This window comes from Pteropus alecto, unplaced genomic scaffold (assembly GCF_000325575.1).
Source record: "Pteropus alecto unplaced genomic scaffold, ASM32557v1 scaffold189, whole genome shotgun sequence".
Taxonomy (NCBI): domain Eukaryota; kingdom Metazoa; phylum Chordata; class Mammalia; order Chiroptera; family Pteropodidae; genus Pteropus; species Pteropus alecto.
Window position 1 is genome coordinate 1,445,194 of NW_006442117.1, and position 11,175 is coordinate 1,456,368.

General features: G+C 53.0%; 1 protein-coding gene across 1 annotated transcript in view; it reads right to left on the reverse strand.

The window, feature by feature from the left end:
• The window catches only part of PCNX2 (pecanex homolog 2), a 170,071-nt gene that overhangs the window by 147,564 nt on the left and 11,332 nt on the right, over positions 1-11,175 (reverse strand). Inside the window, exons 2-4 of the mRNA XM_025039061.1 lie at positions 7,245-7,450; positions 6,474-6,597; positions 2,172-3,354 (exon numbers count right to left, since the gene is read on the reverse strand). Of these exons, the coding sequence (XP_024894829.1) occupies positions 2,172-3,354; positions 6,474-6,597; positions 7,245-7,450 (1,513 nt within the window). The remainder of the gene's footprint in view (positions 1-2,171; positions 3,355-6,473; positions 6,598-7,244; positions 7,451-11,175) is intronic.

Here is an 11,175-nt window from a genome sequence, read left to right on the forward strand (position 1 = left end):
CCCTCGTCCCTTACGAGCCTCTGGCCCCTCCTGGAACTGCGTACGAGCCCATCCCACGCCTCCGGCCCTGCCGAGCTGGCAGGCCCCCGACCACCGAGCGCACACCGGTCCAGAGATGCGCTCAGGGCGCCCACGCCTCCTCGAGCGCCCCCGGATTTCTAAACCGACACTGTTCTGACCGAACGTGGCTGGCCGAAAAATTCAAGAAGAGCAGAAATTTAAGTAAACAAACCAAATAAACCTCACAGATGGCCCGAGCGGAAAATCAGAGTAAACGGCTGAAGTGGATCAGGTAGCAAGGCTTTCCCCATATTTTTCTGATTGACTAAATCTGCAACATATGCTTATTCCTACTGAATTGAAGAAACCGCGCCCCGGATGGATTTGGCAAGCTGTCCAGGCTCCCCCAGCTGGTGCTGCAAACCAAAGTCTGGCCTTGGGCCAGTAGGTTCCAAAGCCAGAGCGCTGCCCACTGTCCACCCTGCACATGGCCTCCTGGAAGCCAGAGCCGCCTGGACCGGCGCTGTCCAGCACGGGAACCAGCGGCCCCGTGTGGCTATTTAAATGAGCTGAAATTCAATAAAACTAAAAATTCAGTGTCGCAGCCACACAGTCCCCATGTCCAGTATTTAACAGGTACACGTGGCTAGTGGCTACTGTTCTGGACAGAAGGTAGGGCGCATTCTCGTCACCGGAGAAAGTTCTCTGGACGGTGCTGGTTTAGAAGAATGAATCCTGATACTAAGTAGATGATGAACGCCCAAGTCTCGTACCAGAAAGATTTTGACGTCAAAGTGAGCGATGCTTTTCTTACACAGCTCACGTCTGTTAAAAAGGTGAATTGAATCTTTCCTGTTCCGATCACACTATATACTGAATCTTAGCTATACCCAGAGTAAAATGGAGAACGCACTCACGTAACATAATTCAAATAGTTAAACTTAATGAATTTTCCAACAAGAGTGGACCAATGGGCTAGCCTGGCAATCCTTCAGGCGGAGCGTGGGAAGAGCAAACTCCTGGGGGCTGGCGATGGAGCCAGAGGGGGCCCGGCTGCTCCCGCGAGCAGAGCACGGCCAGCGGCCCAGCCTACGGGGACGAAGCAGCCAGGGGCGACCACGACCTCCAGCAAGCAGTGCCACCGCATGGCCACGACGTCACCAGAGGGGCACGCAGCTGTGATGTACTCGAAAACCACGGAAACGGGGACCCCAAACGTGAGACGACTCGGCAAAACCCTAGTCCAGCAACACCGTTTACCACTGAGGAGTCTGAGGCCCAGAGGGAGCACGTAACCCGAAAACAAACGGACCCGTATTCACGCGGGAAATGGCATTTACTTTTCATGGGCGCTGGCCCCGGAGCCACACCGCCTGGGGTCACGGCTCGCTCGGTGTGGGTACCTCCGACGCGAACTAGACCAGCGGGGGAAGTCGGGGAAAACACCTGAGCTCCGTCTGCAAAAGAGGACGGACGGCAGGGCCCGGACCCAGGGCTGCACGCGGAGGAAGGAGTTAGCACGCGGACGAGCGTAGGATTTACGGTTCAAAACGGGAGCGCCCTGGAGAGAGGCAGCACCACGACATAATTACGTTGGAGAAACAAGGGTAGACGGGCCCCCCTCGGGCAAAGCGCAACACGCGGTCCCCCGTTAACGGAGGGACACGGCAGGACAGCGGCCGGCACAAGGTGAGAGCTGTGTGTTCGTTGTAAATGTGCCCATAACATGGGACCATCGGGGAATCCTGATGACAGGATTTGAGAACGAAATTCAGCAGAAAAGTGGATTCGCTCAGCAGAGACTCGCTTTACCATCAGCGGTCCCAGAATGCGCCTCTCTGTAAAGGGAGAGGGGCGTCTGTCGTGAGTTCTAGTCGCCGCGGTAAAACACAGCTGCTCACTCTCTGGAAATAAACAAGACCCCTTCTCGGGGTGACACGTTTGCTCCTGTGCCGTGAGCTCGCTGGCGGAGCCGGCCAGTGTTAACACACGCTCGCCCCGTGCTCAGGGTCGGCACATTCAGTGACAGTGCCAAATACCGGTGACTGACAGTGCCAAGCGGCGAACGAGCCCCCCAGCGTGCGCCCCCCGCAGAACCACGTTCCAGAGGCAACGGCAAAGGCCGCGTCCTCGCCCCGCATCGTCGGGACGGAGCCGGCGTGCCGCCCTACCTCTGGGGAGCCCGCCGTCCCCGTCCGGCTCCGCTGGGCCACCCCTCTGGCTGGACCCCGCCACCTTGGCGCCACCGACGGATTCCAGCAGGGAGACGAACTCCAGGAAGTTGGATTCGTTGGGGGTCTGGCCCTCCTTGGCCTCCAGGTCAGACTTGGAAGTGGGCATTGCTTTCTCTTTACCGCTGATAACTCCTGCGGAACTTTCGCTGAAGACGGCGTCGGTCCCGGCGTCCACGCTGCGGCCCCGGCCGTGCCCCTGCTCATGGCTGGCGCGGGCTGGGAGCCGGGCCGCGGTTTCACAGGGGTCTCTCGGGGAGGCGCTGAGGCTCGTGGTGGCATGTCCCCCATCCCCAGACTCCCGGCCGGAACGCTGGGTGGAGGGCGCCTGCGCCGCCCGCCTCTCTGCAGTCCTCTGACCCCCGCGGCCTCCGGGACACGTGCCTCCTCCGCCACCCCCAGGCAGCTCGAGGGTGATGACGGGGACTGTCACCTGCTCGGTGCGTGCGGGCCTGGCCGCCCCGGGGGGGCCTGGCGCAGCACCCGGCCTCACACCCGTGGACTCGGGGCCCAGCGCCCTCGGGGGCAGTGAGCTTTCCCCGTCGGTCACGGAGCTTGGGGTGCTGCTCATGGTGATGACGATTCTGATGGGCTCCTGCAGACTCGGCGGCTCTCCCGGGTGAGAGGCGTCGCAAAGAGTGACGGCCACCTCGCTGTCTGAGGGGTCCGCTGCCTGGGTTGAGGGAGGGTCCACCTGCCGGGCAGCGTCCACCAGCTCGTGCTCAGGTTTGGTGACAACCGTGTCACAGTGAGGGCAGCTACTGCTTGGGCTGTCCTGAGGCGACCTGCCCTGCATCTGCTCCCTTGGGGGGCCCTGGGCACCCCCCATGATCTCCGGAACCAGGACTGAACGTTCGCTCCCCCACGGCTGGAAGGAGACGTCGGTTTCTAGTAAGTCGTACTGGGACAAGGACAGGTGTGGCCGCTTTTTCAAGGCGCCCTTATCCACCAGGCCACCATCAGACCTGTGGCGGGGCGGGCGCCGCGCCTCGCCGCCTCCTCCCCTCCCGCTGCCGCTTTCCTCTGCCGCCGCCGGTTTAGTCGGTCTCGCTGAGGGGGCCGTGCTTTCCAGCACGTGGGCCTCAGAAGCAGGTGAGGGAGATGACGCCAGGGCCCCAGGCTGCTATTCCGACAGAATGACACCTGAAACGAACGAGGAGAGCAGCTTCGTAAGGCACTTGTATCCAAAACATATAAAGAACTCTTATAACTCACCAATAAAAAGACAACCCAATTAAAAACTGGAACTCGAATAGACATTTATCAACATCAAAATCAATCTCATGAGTCAGACAACATTGGAAAAACATCAAAATCATTATTCATCAGAGAAATGCAAATCACAACCACAATGAGATGCCACTTCGCCCCACCATATAAAGAATATGGACAAAAACAAGCGTTGTCAGGGATACTGAGAAACTGAGACCCTCGTACACTAATGGCAGGAATGAAAAATGATGCACCTGTTTCCTAAAACGGTCTGGCAGTTGCTGCAATGGTTAAACACAGAGTTGTCACGTGGCCCAGCAATTCCGCTCCTAGGTATGTAACCAGGAGTGTGAAAACACATGTCTGCACGAACACCTGCCCATGAATATTCTTTGCAGCTTCAGGCACAACACCCAACAAGTGCAAACGACCCACATGTTCATCCACTGGTAAACGGATGAACGCGATGTCGTCCATCCATCCGATAGAATATTATTTGGCAATAAAAAGAAATGAAGTACCGACATATGCTACAGTACGGATGAATCTTCAAGTGTTCTACTAATTGAAGAAAGCCGAAGAACCACATATTTTATGATTCCCTTTCCATGAAATGTCCAGAATAGGTAAATCGATAGACAGAAAGGACATTAGTGGTTTCCTAGGGCTGAAGGAGATGGGAAGTTGAGGGGTAATGGCCACGTGGCTTGGGTTTCTTTCCAAGTTAATAAAAATATTCTAAAATTGACTGTGATGATGGATATACGACTCTGAGAAGAAACTAAAAACCGCTGAATTACACATCTTAAACGAGTGAATCGCACGGCATTTGAATTATTTCTCAATTAAGTTGTTAAGAAAGACATTGTGGCTTTTAACAACAACAACAACAACAAAGGAATTGGACAATAGGATGGCGTATTACGAGACTGGTCTAAGGAAAAACACAGGTAGCGTTAGCACAGTGTTGCTAAGACGCTGGCTGCGGTGGTCAGGTGTGGCTCTACACGCCACCTGTACATTTAACTTGTTGTGATTCGGACTGGATGAAACACGCAAAGCCCCGACCAGAATTCCTAGTACATGGAAAGAAGGAAGGAATTGTTTAAACCGAAACGGTGAAGTTTAAAGGGCAGAACAGACGTTGAAAGGAACGTAGGGGCATTAACAGCAACCGCACGCCTGGCCTGGAAGAATCTGTGACTGAATATGAGGAAAATGCATGTGTCTGTGTGTGACACGCTGATTTGAAAATGTGTGGGTAACTAACATATCTGAAGCCTGACTAATGTGCCTTTCATTTCAGTAGTAGTAGTATAGAAAAAGGAATTTGGATCGTCCTTTATATATTAGTATCCGTGAAATATAACTGAGTGACGAAAAAAGAGGCTTCATTTCAGGTTTTCAGGGCCATAGTGCTAATTTCAGCTATTTTCCAGAAAATAAAATTTTACGCTATTTTCAAAATTTAAATAGATCGTGAATTTCTCTTTGTAGTAGTATTGGGGGAAAAAATGCAGAGAAAAGAAGAGGGTAGTAGTGCAGGCCTCCAAAAGTTCTTTTCTAAGTCTTCTGAGGGTAATCATAAGACAATTAAATGCCATCTTAGTAAAGAAGGAAAACAAAAATTTAAAAGGTTAAAAGTGAGTTCCCGGAAACAAAATCTGTACCTTGAAAGATATACAAAATGTGACATGATTTCCTCTGTCATTTTTCAACGTACTATAATAAAGTTTGTATGTTAATAAATTTATTGTTACATTCGCTATTACGAGACATAGGAAATGAGGCACCCACTAGAAAAAAGATAATAAAATATAACCAGTGAAATATCACAGTTTTAATGCAGACATGATACACAAATCCTGATGAGAAAGAATTAAAATTAAGAGTAAAAGAAATGAATCAACTGACAGACAAAACGGAAACAGACTCAGAGATACGGAGAATAAACTGGTGATTGCCAGATGGGAGGGTGCTGGGGAGCTGGGTGGACAGGGGGGAAGGGGGGCAGTACAAGCTGGTGGTTACAAGACAGTCATGAGACGTAGAGTAGAGAGAGCTCCAGAAATACAGTCGGCCACATTGCAATAACCACGTGTCGTGCCAGGTGGGCGCGAGGCTAGTCCGGGGCATCGCTTCATAAATCATATAAATGTCTAACCACTATGCCGCGCACCCGAAACTAATATAACATAAAACCGGATGTCGACTTGAATTGAAAAAGAAAAACTTTTTAAAAGAGTAAAAGAAACGAAGTTAAAATATAACGTATCTCAGGCATAATTCTCATTTTCAACGATTTCGCTGGCATCGCTTCGTAAAAACCGTTTTTCACTGCACTGAGGATGATGCTGTGATAAAATATTAAACGATGAAAACGAACACTCTACCTTTGAGATCTTCTGCTGTTTCCCGCGCCGGCAACTCCTAAAGAAAAGAAAGGATGAAAATCAGTGCACGGCTGAGCCCGAGCTCCGTTTCCAGGCAGTCAGCACCGCCGCCTTCTACACGGCAGGTGGGGCAGAGACAACACTGTCCACTCTGCTTCAGCGACTACAAAACGAGCGGCAGAAATGAAGGCTGAGTGTGGACGCCCAGCCCGGAGCGCCCACCGCGATGACAGGGGCTTAGCGTTTAAGAGGCGACTTCGGAGGAGAAGGAATAGTGTGCGACTTTCTACTACGGTGAACACGGCCCGGGAAAATGAATCTAGAAGGAAGGTCATTTACTGACGTCCCGGAGACGAGCGTGATTCACGCAGGGGAGGCGCTGGCTGCAGACACAGCGAGCCGGGGCAGGGGGCAGCGGGGGTCGGCACAGGGGTCCCCTGGCCAGTGGGTGCTCCCAGCACAGGACCCGTGTTTGTCTGGCAGCCCGAGCCCTCCCCTAAGGCCACGTCCTCACTCCGAGGTGTCATCCTCCAGAAGCACGAGGTCAGCACGCCCACGCACGTCACTGCGTACTCCGGTCCCAGGCGGAGTGGACACCGGCAACACGAGGGAGGACAGCAGGGACCCGGCCACTAACCAGCAGCGCCGCGGAGTGACGGGAGCCGACGCCGTGTCCTCCGGGGCTGCCGCGGGGCGGGCGCGAAGAGTGCTCGGGGCTGGCCTCCTCCTTCCTGCCGCCGACGGCGATGGCCGGCCGGGTGCTGCCAACCCAACACAAGAGACACAGGCCGGTGACGGCATCCAGCAGACCTACGCCCCGCTCGGTGTCCGTCCCCAATTTTTCCCCTAAATTCCACTTGGTCATAATCGTCGTACACAAATTACGTTTTTGAGCGGAGTCGTAAACGGGTCTTTAAAATGAGACACGTTCTCTTAAGGAGCCATCAGAGATAAGGACGTGAACGGTGGCAGCGACGCTTAGGTGGGGGCGACTCTGACTCTTTCAATTGGCTGCGATCTGTCGCTTTCATATTAGAACATGACTTTATTATATTGACACAGGAATATTATATTAACAAACACGGAAGTTCTTTTTGAAAATACCCTGGCACGTGCTTAGCACGGACATGGCGGAGTAAAAATACCGGAATAAAACACTTCGCTGCGTGAAGCCAGGTGCCGACGAGTCCCAGAGCATGGATTAAGGTCGTATTAATAGTCAGCTAAACCATCTCAATTACCGATATCAATCTGATGCTTAAGTGCATACCGGCACGTAGGAAAAATGCACATATTTGCGTCTGCCCGTACCGGCAATTTTTCATAAACAACGAATGAGTGAGAAAATGTATTTAATCAAAATAAAAACATTTAAGTCATGAACCGGTGCATGGACCGGAAACGTTACCTGGGGTTTTTGTGATCGGCGGGGCGTCCGCCGTCGGCCTCTCTGTCTCTGCCTGGCCTCTCCTCCTCCCTGGGGGGCCTCGGAGGAACCGCCTCCCCTTTGTCGAACATGAGGTGCAGGCGGTAGCTGACCAATTTGATTATTGTGAAGAATACAGTCACTGAACTGCAGTAAAAAAATACAGTCATGGCGTTTGGAGGAAAAGCCTAAGGACAAGAAAATAAGGGAAAAAATTCATTTGTTTACAGTATTACCTTTGGTTTAAAATCCGAAAGCACTTCTGGACTATTTAGGGAGCATAAACTGGGTAAGATTTCAAATGGCACTCGCTTTATGACTTTTCCTGAGAAGAAAGGGCTCCTGTCTTTCTGTTTAAAAGTCTTCCTTGCTTCTCAGGCTCTGGTGCTAGTCGCGCTGATGACCGACATTCGCTTTGCCGGCAGGGACCCCACGGGACAGCCAGTGGCCATTTCTGCGAGCCTCCCCATTTCCTGCCCGCTCCCTCCCACACCCCGATCCCATCCTCCTGCGCATCTGTTCCTAAAGGCCGGAGGATGGCCTTGAGATGCCCTGTGAACAGGGGAACGAGGGGTGAAGGACAGTTCGTGTGATGTCCCTCCCCGTCCCTCCCCGGTCCCACTGGGTCAACACCATCAGGCTGAGGGCTTCCCAGCGGGGCGATGCAGGCAAGGAGCACGAACGGACGGTGGTCGGCTTCTGAAAGGAAGAGGGGTATCGCCAGCAGTGACAAAGAAAAAGGTCGGTGCCACCAATCCAATGCCAACAGGAGTCCCCAGGCCGGGATGCAGTAAAAGGAGAAGCTTTACTCAGGTTGCAAACCGGGGAAAGGCACCGTCCAGTGGGAACCCAAAGCGGACTTCTCAGAGACAAAGGAGAGGCCTGCTTACACACAGTGCCTGCCCCGGCCTCCACTGGCCCATTTTTATGCAAATGAAGAACCTAAATTTTCACTTTGAATTGTCCAAATAGCAGTGTCTTGATTGGATGAAATCATGTGTGTTCTGATTGGTCCTTATGGAGCTGAATGGCTGATAAATATGCAAACGAGGCTATAGCTCTGCAGCTCCAACTGGGCAGGGCGGGTCTCAGCCCATGGGTCGATATATGAGTCCAGGAATTCCCTTATAACGGGGTCCCAAACCCCGGGCCGTGGAGCGGTATTGGTCCAGGGCCCGTTAGGAACCGGGCCGCACAGCAGGAGGTGAGCGGCAGGTGGGCGAGCGAGCAAAGCTTCATCTGCGTCTGCGGCCGCTCCCCAGCGCCGGCATCACCGCCTCAGCTCCGCCCCAGATCGTCAGGCGTTAGATGCTCACAGGAGGACGGGTCCCTGGTGCCACAAAGGCTGAGGACCGCTGCTCTCATGTTGGGTGCAGACGGCAGGAATACAGTGTGGGAGGCTGGTGGCTCGGTCTGTGGCTTTTCCCTAATGTGCAGAGTGCAGGAGAGGCCCCTGCCAGCGACAGCTGCCAGCCTCTGATTGTGAGTTCGGGTCCAGCTGACCCCAAGGAGTCCTTCTGGGATTGTATTTCTTCTTGGGGTCAATAGCATGAAGATCATAGTGAAGGTCAGCTAAGTTCTGTCCAGTCCTCTCAAGAAACAAAAATAATCACTGGAATCCATGCAACTGGCCCACTCTGTAGGACACCCCCCCACCCGACACACACACACACAGACACACACGCACGCACACACATACACACACACACACGCACGCACAGAGCTTCCTAGTTCTCTCCCAGGTCCATGGACCACTGGTCCAAGATTCTCTGGTCCTTCCTCAACTTAATTTCTTATCTTTTGGGATGGACATGAAGCTGAGTGTCCCAAGATGATATACAGGACATGAGTCTTGCCTCGATCAACAGCAAGACCCTTCTGCCACCACCTCCATGACGGATCTCAGAAACCCAGCGCTGAGTCTAGTCTGTGCTGTGACCTGGAACACCGTGAGGCCTGAGGACAGGGGGCCCAGCACCATCTGTCCCCACGTGGCCCCTGCACGACCGGCCCCGGTCCTGCCTGACAGTCCTCCACCGAAGAAGGGCTGTCCCAGCAAAAAGCCAACACAGAAAGGAAAACCACCAATAACGAGCAAGAGCTGAAGCGAAGAATTTTCTCCACCGCCGACCCGCTTTTACTTCATGGGGAAAAAGGTCCACAAATAAATACAAATTAATAAAAGAGCGAATGAACGATTGAATACGATCATGATCATAGCTAGGTGATAGACAGACAAAGCCAGGGCCCCTACCTGGAAGCAGGTGAGTTCACATTTACACGCGCGCCTTCTGATGAGACGCTGTGAACGACCTCAAACGATATATGGACAAGTTGCAAAAAAAAAATGAGACAGTGACGGCAGACGCCGGACGCCCCCGACACTTTTTCTTTACATGTCTGTATATTTCAGGGCTAAAAAATTTAAGCTAGAGAGTGGGTTTGAAAAAGCTGATAAGGAATAAATCCCAGCAAACGTCCGTGAGAACCTCACAGTACTTCATTAGGGGTGGCGGGGAGTCAGCGCCCGCTAAATGCTGCATGTGCTCCCTACACCTCTACGAGATGACAGCGCTCCCTTCAGCCTGGGGACCCGGGTGACACTGTGGAACGAGATGCTTGCCGACCTGAGAGGGACGCGTACTAGGAGTGTGAAACAAACTGTGATTCATTAAACCACTAGGATTTGGGGTTTCGCTTGCTGGGGCGGCTACGGAGGCTTAATCTAATTAGCACTGGGCTCCATGTCCATGGAGAAGCTTCCACTGGAATCAGATCAGAGGTAAACTGGAAGAAGCCCCAAGGCACGGGGAGGAGCATTCGAGGAGAGAGGGTGGGAGAAGATGTCACACAAGGACCCTGGGAGAACTTGCCACGGGAGAAGAGATGTGACTTCTTAGTTTATGCTCCAAATACGGCCCACGGCGTCGGCTTGGTGACAGCGAAATTGCAAAGGCGAAAAGTCAGATTTTGGAGTAAACGTGAAGATTAGCGTCCAGCTCGCAGCCCGGGTGACAACACGCTGCTGTCTCCCGCTCTGTGAAAAACCGCTTGGCACTTTGTCGCACCCCCAAAGAGTAACACACCTCACCAGGCCAGTGGGAGACGGAGGTTTTACTGAAGAAAGAGGAAAGGCTGCCCCGTGACCTCCAGGGCACGCCATCCCCCCAAAGTCCCTGTCCTCGCAATCCCTCCAAAGACCGCTCCCTCCGGTAGACGCCCCAAGCAGACTGCAGCACGCTCCCCGGTCCCCCTTTCAAGACATGGAATTGAGCTCTGCTCAGGTTCCTCCAACTCCACACTGCCAGGGACGTCACCTCGAGGCCATTGTACTGCTGACAGCATTATTCTCGGTCGACAGAAGACCCCCGGCCCCCAGGCCTCCCTGTCCTCACAGGCACGGAGGAGGGGAGAGGAGGGGAGATTAGGGAGGACTGTGCTGCAGTGAGCAATTTCAGATTTGTTTCTAATTGATATCACAGATGCCGCCCCTCCCCATCGCCCTGCAATACAAGGTACATTCAGATTTTAAAGAGCGCTATACTGTCGTAAGACAAATCACAATTGTTTGTTTCCATGACCATTTGAACACATTCTAGTTAACGACCGACGGCATCATTTTTCAAAATTCTATCTTTGACCAAAGAAAAGCCAAATGTTGTTCCCTGAACTGTTATTAAGATAACTACTCGGATAATCACGCACGTGACCAAACTTTGTGACAAAATGTCATGAGGAGAGCGTGCGGTTACCAACTAAGCAATTACGGGTGGTCATTAGCGTCTCTCACAAAGCTGGATCTCTCGGGATCGAGCGCCACGTAGGAGTGAGTGCCTGTCGGTGGGACCTTCGGTGTCCTCCCCGTGGGACCCTCTGTCCCCTTCGGCTCACGGCTCCGGCTCCCCGCCAGTCA